Source organism: Mixophyes fleayi, chromosome 2 (assembly GCF_038048845.1).
Source record: "Mixophyes fleayi isolate aMixFle1 chromosome 2, aMixFle1.hap1, whole genome shotgun sequence".
Lineage (NCBI taxonomy): Eukaryota > Metazoa > Chordata > Amphibia > Anura > Limnodynastidae > Mixophyes > Mixophyes fleayi.
Genome location: NC_134403.1, coordinates 331,081,902 through 331,104,275, shown reverse-complemented (window position 1 = coordinate 331,104,275; position 22,374 = coordinate 331,081,902). Strand labels below are relative to the sequence as shown.

The 22,374-nt window shown below is 42.0% G+C and overlaps 1 protein-coding gene across 1 annotated transcript in view; it reads right to left on the bottom strand.

Annotated features, from left to right (window-relative positions):
* Nucleotides 1–22,374, bottom strand: part of SLC6A4 (solute carrier family 6 member 4) — a 101,635-nt gene that overhangs the window by 21,432 nt on the left and 57,829 nt on the right. The window contains exons 4-6 of the mRNA XM_075196880.1: nucleotides 21,836–22,055; nucleotides 8,771–8,909; nucleotides 2,727–2,861 (exon numbers count right to left, since the gene is read on the bottom strand). Coding sequence (XP_075052981.1) covers nucleotides 2,727–2,861; nucleotides 8,771–8,909; nucleotides 21,836–22,055 — 494 coding nt within the window. The remainder of the gene's footprint in view (nucleotides 1–2,726; nucleotides 2,862–8,770; nucleotides 8,910–21,835; nucleotides 22,056–22,374) is intronic.

The following is a 22,374-nucleotide window of genomic DNA, read 5'->3' as shown; positions in this document are numbered from 1 at the left end:
TCCTGGCACCTTTGGATGGTGGATGTCAGGGTAACAGTGTAAAGTCCAAAATAGATTAAGTAATGTGGAGGAATTACAGCCATTGACCTATTAAGCATGCTGGTGTTTGTAAAACCACAAGTGCCAGCATGCCTGTTGCTGCCAGAGTAAGATGGAGAAGCCGGTATCCAGTGGAACATGTAGTTTCACAAAAATACTTAATAGTACAAAAAAAAGACACACACATAACAGTGTTTTAGTGCTTTAAGCAAAATAAACCCTCCCACAAATTCATCTTTCCTCCTAAATTCATAGGGAACTTTCTTTATGGCAGGCTTTTAGGAGCCACAAAAGAGACTGTCACAAAAGCCCAGCCTGTCCCAGATGCAGCAATCTGAACAGCTGGCAGTGACTGGCTTCACCTTAGCCACTTGGCAATGAATACGCCTTTTCTGCCACCACAGCACAGACAGCACAGTGGCTTAGTTTTAGCACTTCTGCCTTACAGCACTGGGGTCATGAGCTCAATGCCCGACCATGGCCTTATCTGTGCGGAATTTGTATGTTCTCCCCGTGTTTGCATGGGATTGCTCCGGGTGCTTCGGTTTCCTCCCACATTCCAAAAACATACTGGTAGGGTAATTTGCTGCTACTAAAATTGCCCTAAGTCTGTGTGTGTGTGTGTGAGTGTGTGTGTATGTTAGGGGATTTAGATTGTAAGCTCCAATGGGGCAAGGACTGATGTGAATGAGTTCTCTGTACAGCAGTGCGGAATTAGTGGCGCTTTATAAATAAATTGATGATAATGATGACCATGAAGGATTTATTATGGTGTCCTTACGTTCACCAGAACCACTTATTAATGTTTCACACTTAAATCATATATACACGTAGCATGAGCCTTCCTGGGCTTCGAAAGTTCACAAAGAGTCACGGAGAATACACTAGATTAAATTTATTTCATCTGAAAAATGGTTCCAAGGCCAACAAAAATTAATAACAAGACATACAATATATTTGCACAAATAAGTTTCAGAAAATAAATTAGGAAATAAAATTAGAGTTACTACTTACTAGTTAAGACCTGATGTGTGAGGGAACACAATTGAAGAAAATTTTAAACCTGTTTTCACGTAGCTTTCACCCCCCAGTTGTCATAAGGACAGATTGATCTCCCAAATGTCACAGGGCTTTCGAAGTGAGCTAAGGATGTCCTGAGATCGGGAATGTTCACAGGACCTTTAATTTCCATCATTGCTCGTTCTGCTTGGCTAGATGGTTTACAACTTTGGGGCTTCAAACTCCTCCAAGATCCTATCTCACCCTGGTCTGGCTATTTTCAACAGATTAATGACACTTGCATAAGTTCAAATTCATGTAATCTAGCAAAGCACACGCTGAGATTACATTACAAGGTTACATACAATATACATTGTCATAATGAATTCAACAGAAAATAACAATCAGTCATTACTATATACTACATAGTCGTCACAGATACCCCTTCCAAAAGGCGTTCCTGGAGATGTGACTTTTACTGACGTAACTACTAGTAGTAAGTGCAGCCTCCCCTAATGTACACAATCTGAACTTGCAGGTCCCTGATCTGCCTCTCCAGGGGCTCAAGTTCAAGTTACATGTAACGTTAAATTCCGCTGTACATTACTACACATTACTGCACATGCAATGTAAAACAAAGCAGGTTTTTGCAGTCCATATAGTTGGAGGCCCAGTGTGTGCAAACCTTGTCTCTATGAAACAAAGTGTGTACATCCAGCATTCATTGGCAAACATATGGTACAAGGAATTGTACAGGCATCGGTAAAATCTAGTATCAACAGGACTCCAGTGGTGCCATGCCCACCTGGCAAGATAATTACACCACACAAATCAGGATAGAGTATGTGCTTGCTTTCTAAATTTTCTGAATTATTCCCATTACTAAACATCTGTGTACAGCGATAACATGCCATACAGTCCTCCAATTATTCACAGAATGACTAAGGGCAACAATAACACTTTCTAAAGACACATCATATACAGCTTTTGCCCTAATGTTTGGGGGTCACATAGTAGAAACATATACAGAAACATAAGTCATATACTGAATATATGGAGAACAATGAATCAACAGTAATAACTAACATATAACCAAATACTATAACTGACAAGCTGCGCTGTAACAGTGCTGAAAGAGAAAGTCGTCATAATAAAATTTCTTTAGTGGCAGATAAAAGAGATTGGATGTCTACATATGGTTAGCAGAAAATTATAAATCTATATTACATATCATATTACCATATTTACTTATGTGATACTGAGCAGCTGCAGCCAATCACATGGCCGTAACTAGAAATGTTAGTGTCTGGGGCAACAAGGAAATGTAGCACAACCAAATCCTCAGTTGTAACCAAATTAACGTCAAATATTCATTCCCTGCGCCCCCTTTCATATTTGCACCCTGGGTGGCTGCCCCTCTCACACCGCCCTAGTTACAGCCCTGCCCAATCATAATAGATAAATTATTGCTTTGTTTGTGTATGTAACTGAGCAGAGTATTCTAGCACCATCATCATCATCATTATTTATATAGCGCCAACCATAGCGCTTTACAATTGGCACAATCCATGTACTCGGTCTGTTGGGAGATATGGATGTGTAATAAGTCAAGTATTCACACTTGCTCAGTTGTGGTATCTAGGTTTGTATTATAATATAGTCTCTTTGTGCCCAATCATTATTTTTACCTCAGTGGTCAGCAACTTGTTCCAGTCAGGCTTCAGGTAGAATATAACTCCCCTCCAGGCACCGGGCAGTGTCACCCCTCGTATTAATAGTATGGTAAGCACAATGTATGGGAATGTTGCAGTAACCCACACCACCTGGGAAGACATATACAATTATCCGTCTTGATAGAACATTTAAATATTTTCAGTATCTCGACCATCAGTAATCAACTGTGTGATTAAATGAACATAGACATAGTCAAAAAAGAACTGGATTTTAGGCATGTAAAAATTAACAACTGATTGATATGTCTTTAATTTGAAAAATTGACATTGGTTAAGGGCAGAAGATCTCAAACAATATGAGCCTGATTCATGTTCAGACGTACATCCTCTTGCGTAGCGTATCATAGGCTTGTGCATATCCTGCGGTCTGTTCTATCTGTCTGCGTAAGGCAAGTACTGTTTAGACACAGCATACTTACACCTAGATTTAAATTGAAATGTATCTTGAGATCCAGTTCGAATATGGTCAGATCTATGTACAAGTTTCCTGCTCTTTTTTCACATGCAACAAGTACAAGTTGCGTTCAGACATGAATCAGGCTCTATGTGAGCAATATTTAGTTGAATGACAAAGAACATTGAAGGAATATGGACAATAGCTAGTTGATGTATGTGACTGGATCACTTATAAATAGCTCTTTTGTGGCTGGATCATGTAGAAATAATTTATTGTAGAAATGTATTTCAATCAGAAGTGCAGGCACCAATGTATAATTTGAAATGCACTTATCGTGTTACATTGGGATGTGTTTTGTATGGAAGTGTCATTGTTTGGGTTTGTAACTTTACTAGAGGAAGTCTGTTTGCTGATAGCAGGAAATACAAAGTAAGTCTTTATGTGAAGTGACAAACACCTGTTTAGCCATTCTTGTTCCATCTGACTGAATCACTAGTACCTTCAATCAGTGCGACTGCAAATAAACATCACTTGCTTAAAAGGCCTGCTTGAAAACGTCTTCCATGCTGAAAATCCTGTGACCTATAGATTAGACTCAAAATCTAATCCATTTCCGGCTGTCTGAGGTTTGGACCCAGCTTCCTAGCACCACCGCTCTGCCTGCTGCCCAGTAGCTCTGGCCAGTGTGATAGGCCAGGGGGGATCCATCCACAGCACCCTGATCCATAGTAAGAGGTCAGGGGTACCAGTACAGGTGTACCAGCGAGGGGGTACCCTAGCAGTGACAGTTACCCACCCAGAAGGAACCTGGTACTGGATGCCAATAAGGAGTCCAGTGGTGTCAACATTTGTAAGCCCCTCCTACTGCGGCTAGAGGGCACATTTGGGATAACGAAAGGGAACGGTGGCAAAAGTAAGCCCAGCCTGTTCCCTGCAACAACTGTCAGGGCGGCATAGGCGGTCCATCCTGTCACAATGTATTAAAAGCAGATAGATGGAAAACCTGGCAGATTAGTAGTCGGTCTTTCAAGAATATCTGAAGCAAATACTTAATACTATGGGATGGATTATTTACTAGCTCAGTTCAAAAGAGAAAATGTGCAATAACCTGCAGCAATGAAAATAGACGTCTGATTGGTGCTATGGGTAGCATAACAGTTACATTTCAATGGGGATCACATCACACTAATAATATTCCTATCACGTGTTTATTGTGAAGAGTAGGCATTCAAGTGCATTCCCTAATGAATATGATCTATAGACTGGCTATCCTTTCACCAGCTACCTTTTACAGGCCCACACTGTGTGATCCAACTGTATCTCCAGCTTATCAGCACTGCTGAACACCAAGGGGTAGTACTTTCCATTGTTGAATATTATTTCAGGTTTGCCTTGTAACTCTTACTGTGATAAGCCAGTTGTATCATTGTTGCTTCACCATAACTAGAATTGAGACTTAGGGGTATATTTACTAAACTGCGAGTTTGAAAAAGTGGAAATGTTGCCTATAGCAAACAATCAGATTCTAGCTGTCATTTTGTAGAATGTTCTAAATAAATGAAATCTAGAATCGGATTGGCTGCTATAGGCAACATCTCCACTTTTTGAAACCCACAGTTTAGCAAATATACTCTTTGATGTTAAAATGGTTCATTAGCGCTTTACTGGCTAAGTTGTTGCCTTGGGATATTACTTTACCTAGGTAATGCAACTTCCTAGATTTATTGCTTTCCTTGTTCTTAGTACAGCTGATACTGACAAGAACGTCATAGTTATGGTCCATATACACCTCTCACTCACCTTTAGTTTGCTACAACTTGTTAGACAGATAAGATTGCTCTCTCCCCTACTGGCACGTTGCTATTCACCTCCCCATAGTCCCTTCATGTTTAATATAGTTAACATACTCCCTTGCACTGACCACACATTCAAAAGGTGCACCTCTGGCACCAAATACCGCTCTGGGACAGGACTTTTGTACCTCTTCCTTCCCCTATATTCCTAAATGCCATTTACATTTGCTCCATTTCCAATGCTTTAAGAGGCAGAAAGCTCCAAGAGTCTCACCTCATGAGCCCCAATCCCCACCTCTCGAATAGATCCTACACGCAAGCCTACTTCTCCTCTGCATAAAAGCTAGGGTACAGCTGAACACATACACAACATCACAACATTGTCACCTTTATTATTATGGAAACTTCAATATTAATACCCCAAAGTAGATATGCTATTTTAGTAGGCAAACTTAGACTTAGACACCTCTCCCTTATCTTACATCCAGCGTATGTGCCCAATGTCAGACAGAGTGCCTTTCAGACCAATTTATGTCAACAGTTCTCCCAACAGTAGTATCAGCTTTAGAGGTCAAAATCACAGACTTGGTCCACAAGAGAATCCTGGAAATTTTCTACCTCTTTGAGACTGTTCAAACTTTAGGATGCCTGGAGGGTCCTATATCCCTTGGCCAGAGAGTATGTGGATAATCTCGACTCACACATAGATCTTCTCTTTATTGACCACCTCTAGACTAAAAAATGGCTGAGAGTCAGGGATCACCCTATTGTCCTGGTCAGTTCATGCAGCAGCCCTGATGGATCTCTATATTCTTTCTTCCCCACTCACTCATTTACTCTGGTGACTTAATGAGTCACTCTAAGTCAAACAAAAGATTCTAGTTGATATTAACCAAGCAACTAGCCAACATTGACTACTACTCTGACAATATCTTGCAGCCAATCATTTCTAGAGGCCCATAAAAAACTATTTTGGATCTTTTTTTTATCTTTGGCAGATTAAAAAGCGGAATAGAAACGCATATCTGACTTAGAGGCACAAATTAGTGCCTAAAGTATTAAGCACCAGTTTTTTCCCTCAGGGACAGCTCAATCAAGTATTGAGTAGCTAAGCAGCCAGGACCATGCAATAGCTTCAATAGAAGTTTTACGACAGAGAGGACAAGGCAGACTTCTGGCTCATAAACCTAGAGCTAATTATACTACCAACTATTTGATAAGAGATTCTAACAAACAAATCACCTTTGAGCTTAAAATAAAATAGCGAACCTCTTTTGAGAATATTATGCCTCGCTGTATGATTTTACCTCTCAGGTAGATAACCCTACAAACCTTGAGACTAAACCAAATACAAATATTTTTAAATAAAGATATCCCTGGTGAGCAATTTAGGAGTTTAAGAGATCCTTTGCTCCCGCAACAGTTGGCTTCATGCTGCATTACTCTAAAACATTTGCAGAAATGTTCTCCCCTATGTTGTTTGGGTTTTTTAACGCTTGGCAGAAAGCGATTGTTGTCATCCCCAAACAGGGTAGAGATCGCAATGCATATAGCAGTTACCAACCTATCTCTTTACTCAATGATGATCCTAAATCATTCACCATAATCTTAGTGAATAGACTTGGTAGAGTGATTCTTGATGGATCCTGACTAGGTGGCCTGTTTTCCTAGTTTTCCTATTGTCTTTTTTTCCTTAGTTCCTAGTTCCATGAAAATCACCAGAAGGACCACTGACCTTATTCACATCATTAACAACCAGGCTCTCCATGCCCTGGTGGATGCCAAAAAGGTCTTTGAAAGAGTGGCCTGGCCCTCCTTGCAGAGAACCCAAGCCTTCATGGGACCGAATTGCAGCCATACATTATAACCTCTCTGCCTCAGTTCTGTTTAACAAATTTACATGGGGTTGTCTCTTGTCTTCCCTGAAATGTGTTCTGATTATGGAGCTATTGCTAATAAGAAAATGAATAACCTGGACATTTATAGAATGTGAGCTTGCCCTGAGGAGCACAAAATTGCTCACTATGTGGACAACATCCTCCTAAAACTATGTAGACACCTCACCTCTCACCCTGACCTATTCAATTATACATTGTAGTCTCAAACTTAAAATTAAATACAGATAAAACTGTAGTACTAATTCAAAAGATTATTAGAATTAAATTACCCCCCTGGTGGAAACTCAGGCCCTCAGTTGGTGTGTCACAGCAATTTAAATAAATGTGCTCCCAGGGCACTTGTACCTTTTTCCAGGGTCTCCCAGTGAGAACCTCTGTTAAAAATTTTAGGAATCTACAACTGAATTATTTTTGTTGGATAAGTCCACATGCACATTCTACATAAATCTCTGAAGGAGGAAGGGGGAGGGGGTTAGGTATTCCCAACTACAAAAACTATTACATATCAGCACATCTCTCTCAATGTATCCTATGACACTAACCTCACATGACCAGAGTTTGGGTAAAGATAAATTCCATGTAAGTTAATTATCCATCTCCTCACTTCTTTCATTTACCACTGCATTCTTGCTTTTCATATGGGACTCAAGCATCTAACACTTCGATTTAAGCTCATCTTCAAATAAATGATTCTGCGACGGAACAATCCAGTCTTTGCTTATGGCTGTTGCATTCTCTCACTGGGTCCACTGGGATATAACATTTCCAACATTGCTCCTCTTTCCCACATTTGCTGAAGGACAATCTTGCTTCAGTCTGCCTGACACTAGTTTTCCCCAATATCAACAACTCAGGCACATCTACCCTTGTCTGCAATTGCCCAGTACCACTATCTATCACCTGTTGACAGCTCATGAGCAAGAACCCAAAGATCCGGAACCCCAGCAGAGTTGGTTATATCAGGGCTAATATCTCAAAGAGCTTGTTTTCTGTCCGTATCAAAGAAAATACTTATAAATTCTTTTATGGGTGGTTTTTTGTTCCTAACAACACCAAGCTCTAACCAGAGCTTCTAACAAGAGCTGGAGATTATGCAGGCAGGAGGGCACTCTGTCCCACATTTGGTGGGAATGTCTCAAAATAGCCACAGTGTAGAAGACATATGCCTTTTAATTGGAAAGTTCACCCCAGAAGAATCACTAAGAATCACGCAATCCCTCTCATGAACCCCTAGGCACACAGAGAAGTTAATATGGCTCATTTTGAGTAAAACGTAGTGCCAAATTGCCTTTCACTGGAATAATCCGGATCCTCCTTTATTATCTTTAACAAAATTTGGCACGGTTACGGAATGGAGAATATTATGTTTTATGATTTTTCGTGTTATCATTTTCTAAGACTAGGGCGGTATTGCCCCACCCCTCCCCCATCCTCTTCAGTATGGCTTATAAGCTTTTGGAAATGTTGAATCCTACTCTCATTTACCCTTAGTCACTCCATTCTCCAGTCACCCCTTACTGAACTCCTCCTCTGTTCTCATGCAACAATTTCATAATATCCACTTATCTTTGTAAAAATATCAATGTCTGACTAGTTCAACACACTCGATTTGTTTTAATTATTTAAATGTCTATATACAAGTGTAGTATCATGTTTGCGCCCTCTATTACTTGCCTCTTTTTTTCTTCTGTATCCTCACCCCTCATCATTTATATAAAGTCCACAGTGAAAGGTTGTTAAAAAAAAATAGTAAAAAGTGATATGATCATAATTATGGTGTGTTGTAAACTCATTAGTAAAGCACCAATGAGACTGGTGTAGACACTTCGTTAGGAAAAAAACACCCTAATTTTAGTTGTAAATGAAAATGGAAGTTCTCATATATGTGGGCACTTGTTATATCATACTCACCTTTCCAGATGTTTTGACCCCCTTCCATATGCTGAAGTATACCACAGTGAAGATAAGCAATAGACAGAGAGTAAGCTGCCAACTGATCCCACCGAGTTCCTGGAGACCATTTGATTTGTTTATCTGCAGCACAAGTCGACTGAAAAGCAGGAGGGAGACCATCAATCAATACAGTCTTAGTGTTACTGGGTTGTGAATGTAATATCCACAAAATTCATAGATTCTTGGTAATGTAGAGAGACTGAACGCTATGGAGCTCATGTACACAATACATCTGATGCGCACCACAAATCACTTGTTTTATCTAACCAGCACATAGTAAGGTGAGCTCTCCTCCTTCATCAGCATCCTCTGCACACTGAAAGTGCGCTGGATGTGCAAGGAAGCAAAAAAATAATTAGGAGCTCCACAATAAATGTCCAATCAAAGTCCAGCCTCTTAACCCTACAGTGCCAACCATAATAATTAAATACACTTTTCAGTTTTTTCCCTAAAATATAGTTTGTTCATAACTCAAATAATTCATGAAAGTGAGAGGGATAAATGCATTTGAAGCCATATTTGTTCAAAGCCCTGTGTGTTAAAAATAAAAAATGTATATTGGATAAGGGCGGGAATACAGGTGGTTTTGGACCTGGTGGTCAATCAGACTTGGGCTTCTATGTCGGAGCTTCATCATGGCTTTGAACCGTTTCGTCCGGTCTTTTTTGAGTACTTCCAGGTCCGACACTTCGCCATGTCTATGCCCGCCCAGGAGGTTCTCCGGGCCCCGACCTCTTTTGAGTGTATGTGTCTCCATTCCCCTCTCACTAAAGGGATTATCTCCCAGATCTATAATTGGCTCATAGACTGTACTTTCGATACTCCAGGACGACATGAGCATGGGAAAATGACCTGGGACCTCCTCCAGACGACTTATGCTGGGAGGAGATCAGGGAGGGGATTGCCAAGAGCTCGATCTCTACATTAATTAAGGAAACAGCCTACAAAGTGTACTATAGGTGGTACTATACCCCTGATAAGTTGTCTCGAATGTTTCCTGCGGTCACTCCGAGCTGCTGCCGGGAATGTGGCCAGAGAGGCACGATGTTACATATATGGTGGACCTGCCCTGGTATAGTCCCTTTCTGGAACATGGTTCTTACACTTATAAACTCTGTGTCGGAACAACAGATAAATAAGGACCCCTGGTCATTCCTTCTCTCTCGCCCTATACCTGATGAGAGCGCGCCTTCTAACAAGCTTATTTCCCATATTCTGGCGGCTTCTAAATCTCTAATAGCAAAACAATGGAAAGACCCTAGGGCTCCCTCTATGCAGGAGCTACGGTCATACATTGGACATGTCGCAAGCATGGAGAGTATAACGTGCTACCTTCATGATAAATCATATAATTTCGATAAGGTGTGGGCCCCGTGGTTATTACTAGAAAGCCGTAGCTGCCTATCCAATACGGCTTCCCCTCCTGCAGATGGAATATAGCTCTAGGGCCGCCTCCGGACCCCCCAGGCTGGATGTGGCGCGCTGCTGGTGAGTAATGTTTGTATGCTATTTTCCTTTTTGGTAGTCAATGTAACGGTGTGGCTTAGCTTTTCCCAGCAATGTTCCAAGTTCGCTTGCCTATTTACTTATTAGGAATATTGTTAACAGTATTTGTGCCTTTCTACCTCCCACCCCTCCTTCCTCTTTTCCCCTCCCCACCGTTATAAAAATTTAAAACAGAGGAGACATCTTGAATTTTAATATTTTTATGTTAAGCGTGTTGATTGTATTTTTCCTGTTGTTTCCTCTTTAAATAAAGAATTTAAAAAAAAATAATCATAAAAAAAATAAAATGTATGACATATGCCCCTTCCCCCAAACCCTCAACCAGACCCTGCACTAAACTGCCTGAGCTATTTGTCAGGGAGATCACAAGCATGAGTGTCCTGTTCTTACTGTGAAAAAGGGGCTAGTGCCACTTTAAAAAGGGGGGCAGGTTGTTCAGTGCAGGGCTAGTCTTTTTATGAGGGGATTGGTCCCACAAAAAACAGCATGCCTAACCTCCAAGCATTGAAAAGCGCTGGAGATTGTCCCGATCCTTTGTTACCCCAGAAAGAGAAAATATTATATTTCCTTCTTTCCTAAACTGTTGTAGTCTAATTAGGAAATAAAATTTAATTTGTTATTTTTGTCATTTTACCCATCATTGTCCAAATGGGAGAAAACAAAATAAAATATTCCCATAAAAAATAACCCATCTGCCAATCTAGCCCCCAATGCTTGGCGTATGACGCCTCTATGGCACAATCCCTCTTTCACCCCTGTACTTCACCCAGTCCATTTCTTTCACTGGACGCGTCTCGGCAAAAACTTTCACACCGACTTAGCTCCCCTTCAATTCTTCTTTTGCTGATATACAGATGTTTTCGCATCTCACTGACTTGTTTTTTTTCAGTACCTCCAACTTCAACACTTATATGATACTATCCGACACAAGGTTGATAATATCCATCTCTTCTCCATTGGTCTCTTTCTGTTCTCTTCGATCCTCCTCAAGGGGTCTCATATCTACCATCTACTGCCTCATCTTGAAACACAACATGCCCCCCCAAAAGTTCCCCACAAACTTAAATGGGAAGAGAACATGGGGGGAGACGCTCACCCTGGAGGAGTGGGACAAAATTCGCCTGAACTTATATAAGACTTCTATGTGTGTTAAAATAAGTGAAAACTGTTGTAAGATTTTCTATCCCTGGTACTTGGTCCCACACTGCCTCCACTTAATATACCCGGGCACATCTCAGATGTGTTGGAGCCTGTGTGGACACGTGTGTACCCAGTCCTACATCTAGTGGCACTGTCCGAAATGACTTTCCTTCTGGGAATCTATCGATCAATTAATTTTCAATATCACTCAGATTTCTCTCCCTCCATCTCTCTCCTATTCCCTGCTTCCACGCTCAATTCCTACAATTTCAAAACGCATTTGGAAACTCATCACACATATTCTCAGTGCCCTTCAATTATTATTATTATTATCCTTTATTTGTTAAGCGCCACAAAAGTTCTGCAGCGCCGTACACAGCATAAAGAGTAGACTATACAGGGTGAAATATTACTGAACAATAAACAAAAAATATCAAAACTTTAGAAACTCCAGGCAGGCTAACGCAGTAAAGAGAAAGAAGGGCCGGATGCAGGTAATGTTGCGTAGTTGTAAGCGACAGGCTTTGGCAAGGGATTGTATGTGGGGGGCAAAAGAGAGAGAGGAATCGAGGGTAATGCCCAGGCAGCAGAGTTGGGTGACAGAGGAGATGGTGGTGTTGTTAACAATGATAGAGAGGTCATGGTGGGAGAGGAGTCTATAGGGAGGAAAGACAATGAGTTCAGTTTTAGAGATGTTAATTTTGAGAACGCACAAGGACATCCAGGAGGAGATGGCAGAGAGGCAGTCGGATACACGAGAGAGGAGGGTGGAGGAAAGATTGGGCGAGGAGATGTAGAGTTGATTGTCGTCAGCATAAAGGTGATACTGAAGACGGAAGGAGGAGATGAGAGCACCAAGGGAGGAGGTGTAGAACGAAAAGAGTAGAAGGCCGAGAACAGAGCCCTGAGGGACTCCACCAGGGAGAGGGGAGGGGGTGGAGGAAGAACCAGATGTTGATACAGAGAAGGAGCAGTTAGTGAGGTATGAGGTGAACCAGGTGAGGACAGATCCAGAGAGGCCAAGAGAGAGAAGAGTTTGTAGCAGGAGGGGGGGTGGTCCACTGTGTCGAAGGTTGCAGAGAAGTCGAGGAGGACGAGTAGGGAGAAGTAATCCCTGGATTTGGCTGATAGGAGATCATTAGTAACTTTGGCCAGGGCAGTTTTGGTGGAGTGGAGAGGGCTGTAACTGGATTGGAGAGGGTCGAGGATGGAATTGTCCGAGAGGTGTCTGGTGAGGCGGCTGCAGATAATCCACTCAAGTAATTTGGAGGCATAGGGGAGAAGTGAGATAGGGCAATAATTAGCAAGAGAGGTGGGGTCAAGATTAGGTTTTTTAAGGATGGGAGAGATAAGAGCATCCAGGGCAGTAGTAAGGGAGAGGTTGTAGAGAGAGGATGCCTGGTCTGGGCAGACCAGAGAGGGAAGAGGTGAAAGGAGAGTTTCGAGAGAGGAGAAAGAGGTAGGGTCAATAGCATCAAAGTTGCAACTATTAAGGGTAGTTTTAGACGAGGTGGGAACAGGGGAGAAGGACAGAGTGAAGGAGAGGAGATGGTGGTCAGAGAGTGGGAAGGGAAAGTTGGAGAATTCAGAGAGATCGCAGAGATGAGAGAAGACAAGGTCAATGGAGTGACCAAGACAGTGGGTGTGAAACAAGGTCCACTGAGTGAGGCCTAGGGAGGTGGAAAGGGCAAGAAGTTTGATGGAGGCAAGGTCAGAGCAGTTGTCAATAGGGATGCTAAAGTTGCCAAGTATGATGAAGGGAAGGTCAGAGGAAAGGCAGCGAAGTTGTCAAGGAAAAGGGAGGTGGGGCCAGAGGGACGGTAGATAAGAGAAGTGGAGGTGGATGGGGGAGAAGAGACGGATGGAGTGTACTTCAATGGAGGAGGAATAGAGGGAAGGTACAGTGGGAATGACCCGAGAAGTGCAGCTAGGGGATAGGAGGAGACCCACTCCGCCTCGCGGACGCTCATCCGGTCTGGTGGAATGGGTGAAGGAGAGGCCCCCATAGGAGAGAGCGGCAGGTGAGATGGTGTCAGAAGAAGTATGACAGGTTTCAGTGATGCCAAGAAGGTTAAGAGAGTTGGAGATGAAGAGGTCATGGATGGAGGAGAGTTTGTTACGGATGGACATGGAGTTCCAGAGGGCACATGAGAAGGGGAGGGAGGGAAGTGGGGAGATGTGGATAAGATTGTCAAGGTTGATGGAGCGAGGGGGAGGGTGAGAGATGGGACAGTGAGAGATGGGACAGTGAGAGTTGGGCAAGTGAAGGTGGCGAGGGGAGAGTATGGGAATAGGAAACGAACGGGGCGGCATGGTCAGGGACAGGGGAACAGGGAGCGAGAGAAAGGGGCAGAGGAAGCAGGAGGAGGGGTAAGGGAGGATCACAGAAGTGAGGGCAGCAAAAAATGGAAGATCATGGTGGACCAGAACAGAATTTAGGACTAACAGAACAGTGTAAAACAGAAAAAAAGGACTATGGAACTGAGTGAAACAACGGAGTAAAACACGGAGTAAAACAGAGAGGCAGTGGCAAAAACAATATAAAGTGAAGTAAAAATTAAGATAAAGGCTAAGAGAAACTATGGTGAATTGAAATGAAACACATGGTAATAGCTGCAATGGAGGTCTACAGAGAGCCGGTACCAGGATCCTTGAGGAAGGAGAACACAGGAACAGGTGAGATGAGACAGATCACAGTTAGTCACAGGAGCAGGAGTGGTCTGATGGGTCGAGTTCAGGTGGGACCAGAGATCCGGTGGGTCCAAAGATAAGGTAAGTCCAGGGAACAGGAGGGCCCAGAGAGCAGGTGGGTCCAAAGTTCATGTGAAAATGAAAAGGAGTCAGGAGGACATGGTCATCAGAGGAGGCACAAAAGCCAAAGTTCCAGGCACATCGGAGGAGGGTAAACAGTAGGTGCAGGCATCAGAGTTGGCCAACAGCCGAGGGGGAGAACTCCAGGGCTCTTAGGATAGGTGTCATATCGCCTTTTTTGGGAAAAAAACGAACTCGCCTCCGCTCCCATCCATTATTAACCGCATATAGCAAGTCTATCACATGGAATATATTACTAGTATTTTCCGCTAAACCCCAAACCAATTTAATAATGTCTGGATTCCTTGGACTATCACCCCTCTGGATTTCGAAGGCCTTTAAGCTCTTACTTTCTGTCTTTCTTATGTCTTGGATCACTATCTCCTCTATCTACACTTCTTTGGTCAGTGACTCCCCCCTTCCCTCCCCCTCTCTCTTCACTCTTTCTTTTTCTTCTTCTCTTTATCCATTCCTCTTTGACATTATATACTGTTTGGAATATGCTATGTTCCATGGAAACTAAACTATGTTTTGATTCACATGTTATGTCAGTTTCCCACTCTCTGTTATTCATTTAAAAAAACCAATAATGACACATCCGTACCAACAAACACCACTAAACTACTATGATTGGGAGGAAAACAGGACTCCCCTTTGTCACAAGTCAATCTCAAGTAGTTCTTCATGCTGGTGTGTAATTGACTAGCTGGTGGAGTCTCACAGACCCATGTGCAGGTGCATTTTCTTTATGGGAATCTTTCAGGTCACGAGACATCACAGCACAGAATCTGCACTGCACTTGTGCATGTCATTAACGGATCATTAAGAAGTACGAGGGAGCCAGCATTGTCATCACGAAGGAAGTGGTGGAAGCGTTTCTGAAGAAAAGCTTGCAGCGGCAAATGCAACAGAAAATAGATGGACATGCCCAGCAGCTGAAATTGGAAGAAATGTGCTGCTGGAAGTGTGGTCAGGACACTTCGCACTCGACTGCCCAGAAGACAAAAAGGTCTTTTAAGAGTGGGAAGATGAAGAAGTCTGCGAAGAGTGGTCTGCCATTGAGCTGCAATCTGGAGGGAAGGATCAGCAGAGCCTACTGGATCCAGGATCACCGGTGATCATCCTGTCTGGACAAGATTTCCGACAAGGATACCTGCATCTACAGGAAGCAGAGACACCTGAGGAGGTACCTGACAGAGAAGAAGGTACTCTGGAGAGCGCAGCTGGTTAGTGGTGGATGTCGCAACCCTTTGAAGAGGAGCCAAGAGCCACAGAGGAGGTACGTGATGAATGGGAGGTTCCAGCAAATGGCTTTAAAGAGACCTCTTGGTATTTGCCCATGGAGATGAAGATGACGGCCTGGGATGGATCCTGTGCAAGAGAGCGTTACCAAAGAGGATCCTGTGGATGTGGTTCAGATATGCTGGTAAGAAACCCTTAGACCCAGCTGTCAGAAAGGAGAAGTCAGTTGTGGAGACAATAATGGAAAAAAGGAGGAGGAAATGTGAGACGGTGCCCCTTGGATGAAGAGCCCATGATGAGGGTGAAGAGGAAGAGAGAAGTACACTCACCCAACCAGCAACCCAGTGCAGGTAAGTGCTTCTTTCTTGCAGGCGCTGGTGAAAGTGAATCAAAAAATCAGTGGCTGGGACAGTAAGCCAATCAAGGCTCACCTCTGGCCATTTGAACACTTGGTCATACGACAGCTATTATTTAGCAGTCAGGTGCGTCGTGAAGCCAGTTCGTTGGCAGAGATGTACCCTGGAGAGAAGACATTGCGTTAAAGAAAGAAGATGTCGGAAGAAGGGAAGACTGCAGAAAAGGTGCAGGAGCGTGAAGAAATCAGAAGAAAGGCTGAAAGAAGGGCTCTCTTCAATCAAGAGAAGTGCTGAATGGGAGAAGAGGCACCACCGGCTGGAGAAAATGGAATAGACGGAAACGGTGGGAAGAAGGTCGGTTTCCTGTGCAGAACAACACAGTGATTTCAAATTTGTTGGGGCCATAAAAACTGCAGAGGTGCAACAGAAAAGTTGTTTCTCCGTTTATTATCTCATGTGCCATTTCTACTTGCATCCGTTTTCATAGACACATGGACAGGTTAGGGGAGTGACATGATCACGAGTTAAATGGTTGTTCACTTTTAACAGATTCAGTTCTCCCTTGCTGTAACCTGCAGAGCAATATGGCATTCTCTTACGCTTTATTGAAGATGACAAGACAGATACAGTTCTCCTTCATTCAGTAATGCTCAGTGTCTCCTAGCTACAGGTAATGGGTGGTAGGTGAAAAATAGAAAAAAGTGGACAACCCTTTTAGATGAAAATGCTGATTTGGTCAAAAGTGACAATGAGAAAAGAGGCTTATTAAAGCATACCTCCCAAATGTCCCATTTTCAGCGGAACAGTCCTGATTTTAGGGCTCTGACTTGCTATCTCACCGAGAACATGTTTGTCATGTAGGTGGGAATGCTGGGGAAGGGAGGGATCTAATGGGCAGCCCCCGCTGTGATGTGGCCATACCTCCGTGTTCCGCTGCCAGGGACACACATGTGTCTGATGAGGTCTGATGAAAGATTTCTTTCAAATTTACCTCTGGTGTATATATGTTGTATAATAATGTTCTGGACACCATACCAAATGTATCGGAGCAAGGGGTGTCAACAGGGGGGGAGAAGTTACAAATATATTGGAGCCCAGGCCTGCCTGGGTGCCCTGACATGCCTGTGTAGTCGGATGTGCCACCAACCAGGTCAGAGGCTATGGAAGTGGTCCTAAGAAGCTGCTGTACTGTGGCCCGAAATTCCACTTGGCAGCTCATTAATCACCTGGAACAGATGGCTTACTTCCACATTAGCATCAGAGCTCATTAATTGCCAAGCCATTATTTCTAATTTTAAAGAGTCTCTATAAACTAGTATGGTGATTTCCTCCAATATAAATGCATCCTTTCATCTTACAGCACTGCCCTTTCAATTGGCAAACAAACAGTCTTCAAATATCTAATATCCACCCAGTCTTTTAACCCGGTCACCTCTTTGCCACCTTTAAACTACTTCTTTGCCTACCTGCAATTCCTCCCCCTTCCTCCCTCACAGTCCATGATTTTGCCACCTACTTCAAAGACAAAATCAACACCATTCAACAAGATATTTCCTCATGTCAAATTCCAGTCACTCCACCCACCTATACCTACACTCCCCAATTCACCCTTAATTCATTCTCTCCAGTAACTGAAGACAATGTCTCTGCACTCATCTCATCATCTCACCCTACAACCTGTGCCCTCTACATAATTCCCTCCCAACTTCTCTGTTCCCTCTCCTTCACTGCATGCCCACCTCTATCTCCCCTCTTCAACCTGTGTCTCTCCACTAGCACATATCTATTCTCCTTTAAACATGCGCTCCTCTCACCAATTCTAAAGAAACCATCTCTCGATCCAGTCTCTCTCTCCAACTGCCGCCCTATTTATTTTCTCCCCTTTGCCTCCAAACTACTTGAGCAATTAGTGTACAAATGCAAGTCTCACTTTCTCTCCTCTCATTCCATTCTCGACTCTCTGCAATCAGGCTTATGCCCCATACATTCCACTGAAACTGCTCTCACAACTTACTGCAAAATCTAAGGTTAATTTCTCCATACTCATTCTCCTGGACCTCTCTGCTGCTTCTGACACCATTGTACACCCTCTTCTCTTACACACCCTTCACTCTATTGGCCTTCATGTCGCAGTTTTTTCCTGGTTCACTTCCTACCCAGCTCCTTTAGTGTTTCTACCTTTGGTACATCCTCCCTCCATTCCACTCTGTTGGGGTCCCACAATACTCTGTTCTTGGCCCTTTACTTTTTTCATTGTAAACATCTTCTCTTGGGACACTAATTTGCTCATTTGGCCTCCAAAACCACCTCTACATTTATGACAGCTCATTATCTTCCCTCTTGCCAGAATCAGCACCTGCCCTCAAATCTCCCTCACTGTCAATAACACCACAATTTACTCAGTCTCCCAAGCACGCTGCCTTAGTGTCACACTTGACTCTGCCCTCTGTTTTATTCCTCATATCCAGACTCTTTCTCAGTCCTGTTCACTCCGCCTTAAAAACAGTGCCAGAATACGCCTTTTTCTTACTCAACATGCTACCAAAACTCTTATCCATTCTCTCATTATCTCCTGTCTTGACTATTGCAACCTCCTGCTATCTGGCATTCCTGACGCCCATATATCCACATTTCACATTTCAATCCATCCTAAATGCTGCTGCAAGACTGATCTTCCTCTCTCACCACTCAACATCTGCTGCACCACTTTGCAAATCTGTACACTGGCTCCCTGTGTCCTCCAGAATCAAATTCAAATTACTCACCCATACCTACAAATCCCTCAACAACACTACCCCTGCAATACATAAAAATACTCTCCCTCCCGCCCACTTAGATCTACCTCTGACCTGCGCCTTGTCTCATCTCTGGTAACAGCCTCATTCCCACCTACAAGATGTCTCCCGTGCTGCTCCCCACTTATAGAATTCTCTACCATGGTCAATCAGACTTTCCCACGGTCTTCAAATCTTTAAATGCTCTTTGAAAACCCATCTCATTTTTTAGAGTTGAACTTATTCCCATTAAACACTATTCATATTAATGCACCCTCACAAATGTCCCAATCTCCACTCTGAACCACATTTGCTCCTCTTGTTTTAGCTGCGCCCTCTTCCACTTAGAATATAAGCTCTCTAATAAGTAGGGTCCTTCGTTCTCTTTTCATGTCTGCGTTTATTTTTTCCACCTTGTATGTCCCTGTTTGATGTATGTCCTGTTTTCCCTACTTTATGGTGCTGCTGAGCACTGTGGTACCTTACAAACCTACGATAATAATAATAATAATAATAATAATAATAACAATGGTGCCAAAAATAAATGTTGGCCCTGTTTTTAAAAAGGTGTTGAAGTCTCTAGTTGGTAGCTATAGACGAGTTAGTTTAAAATTATAGTTGGAAAGCTACTGGAGAGAATTTTTTTGGCTCCATATTCATGAATACATTCTAGAATGTAATGTCACACAGCTAGCATGGATTAATGAAAGACCAATCTTGTCAAGCAAATCGACTTTTCATGAAGAGGTGATAGGGAAATTGGACAGAGTTGGAAGTAGATGTGGTATATTTAGATTTCCCTATTGGTACAGGAACTTAAATATACACTATGAAATTGGATAGAAAACTGGCTAAAATGCTGAGTCCAGAAAGTAGTTATCAATGGTTCATACTCTAGGTGATTTAACACTATACCCCAGGATTCTGTTTTGAGGTTAATGCTATTTAATTTATTTATAAATTAGGCAGATGATGGAATCAATATTAGTTTCTCTGTGCTTTCAGATGACACAAAATCATGTTCAATAGAGTCCATACAACATGTCTTATTCTTACAAATATCTGGATAAATTAGGATATTGTGCAGCAACATGACTTCAATATGGATAAATGTAAGATTATGCATTTAGGGCCAAAAAATATGAATGCAGCTTGCACCTTGGGAACAATTCAATTATGAGCAAGGTGCCTCGTGTTATTTTTTTGCAGGAATGATCATGTGAAAAATTATGGGTAATTTGCTCATCTGATTGGATTTAAGCATATTTTATAACATGATCAGTACTGTAATTGCCTACTTTTTGTGTAGCAAAAGAACGTGCAAGACAACTTGTATTTTTAAGGTACAAAAAGGGTTGAACCTCAAGAACTACCTAACAGAGAGAAAACTTTTGCACTAATTAGGCAAAGTTTATAGCAGAACAACATTAATTTGCATCCATAAACCCATGTACGGTAAAAGTCGAATGTACATTTAAAATAAAAGTTGCCTGGATGCCCCCTTACCGCCGTGATTTATGTAAGGCATAAATTAGGACCAAACAAGCAATATTTTAGGATAAATAATGTAAAGTTGTAATTAAGTGGGTAGACCGAATGTATTTTTAAGCAGCACATTGATACAATGTTTTTATTTTTGACAATGTGTGCTATATGTTGTGCAAATCATCTGCACAGAGAAGCATTATAAATTTTAATGTGTGCATGTTAAAATGTATGCACATAGCAGACAAATAAGCACAACATCTCTATTTCCTATTTATCACGGTAAATGTCTCTTTTATTGCAGACAGTGAGATTATTGGGCAACATAAGCATGCAGGCTCTTGAAGACATTTTATGTTTGCTCCACTTATTCTTCCGATCATCATGCAGTAAAACAGCAAAGCTGTAATCTTGGTGTATTAATATTCCCTCACCACCCGCTGTCATTTATTTACTTGTACATCTGCCTTTAACACCTTTTTACTTGCACTTTAGGAACACTGGACTATTTCACACACATGCCCATGAAATAAAGGGAAGTGACGTTGCTAAGATATGTTTTACAAATTGAATGCCGCAGTGAAACAGGCCGTTTTGCAGAGGTGCAAATTGCGAATGATACAATCTTCAGGTTATGCACCTGCTTCATCATTCCAAGAAAAGCCATTGTATTTGTAAATTTAAATTTCATTGCATTTATAGTCTACAAATAGAGTGGGAACAACATCAGTCAATTCATTCTCCTATGTGGTGGTGTGGCTGGGGTTGAATTAGGAATAGGACTAACACAACAAAATCTTGCAAGAACAATAAAAACAGGAGCTGAAATTCATACAACTGATCTTGATTTGGTGTAGCAGAATTAATACGACTATTACTGGTTATGAGTTTTTGACCACTGTCTAGTGGCTATCACATTGATCACTGGGATAATTTCTATATCCCCTTTAGATTTAGAATTGTCTTTCACACACTTATAAAGTGGTGTCTGACCAGCAAACTGCAAGTATGATTGACAACAGAGTCACTGTATCAGACTGTAATACAGTCGGTTCAGGACAGCACAGGAATAGTTACAGCACCGCTGTAGCACAGCAGCTTAAATTCATTAAACTTGATCTGGATTCAGTGTATCAGAATTAAAATTACTACAAGTAATTATATTTTTTTACTATCAGTGGGACTGAACATCTGTTGATGACATCTCTTCGGATGCCAAAATTCATTCTCAATCTACACCTCCTACCAGGACTGTCCATTTAACAATTTGAGGAAATGTTTTTGTTTTGTGTTTGTTAATCCATAATAATGTCCTCTATCTTTATTTTTCTTCATATTCTCTTTTCCTGTCTCTTTTTTCACTTTCTTTTTCATTTATTTTCCTACTTCTCCCAACCCCCATTTATTTTTTTCTTTTCCTGTCATTGTCACAATTTTGTTCTCTCCTTTCCATAATTTTATAGTTTGTTCCGCTTTTCACATTTCGATATGTCGTGAAGCAGAACAGAACCATAAGGGAGATGTCCAGGCAGAGCAAAAATGATTCAGTTTTGCATGCAATACTTAACACCAAATTCCACCAGAGAAATGTGCGAAATTATGCATCCAAATGTGGAATGAGGCAATTATTCCACAGTTCAAAAATGTAGTTAATCTCTACCATATACCTTCACAGTCCCTTATTCTTTACAACACTTACATGCACTTACGTGTAAAACTCCTCTGCTGGTGAGATAGAGCTGTTGATCCACTTTACGCTACTGTTGTGGAAATAATTGGTACAGTTGTCTGTGTTCCACTCATTATTACAGCTGGTCCATGGCAACTCAGCTCGGAATGAGGATATGAGGTAGTAGAGAGCCCAGGCCATTATGGTGTTGTAATAAGATGCTACATAAAGTGCTATAATACATATAGCATAGCCAATTCCTGGGGAGGAATCAGAGAAAGCAGACAATTAAGCAGTACAAATCAAAATAAATGCCAACCTCCACAAATTAACAGTTGCCTAATGTGTAGATGCATTCCCAGATACATTGAAAAATATCGCCCTTCCTAGGACGCCTTCAGAAGAGCATGGATTTTTGCCAGGGCTCCATTGTTCATCTGAAATACTCAGCCAAAAGCTGGGGGCTGTGTGAAAATGCAGAGGGGTGTGTGACGGGACAGATTAAAAAGAAGTTGCAATCGCAGACACTTCAGTGTCTTATTCGTCCCGCTTACAGCTCTCTCTACAGGCGTTTTCAAG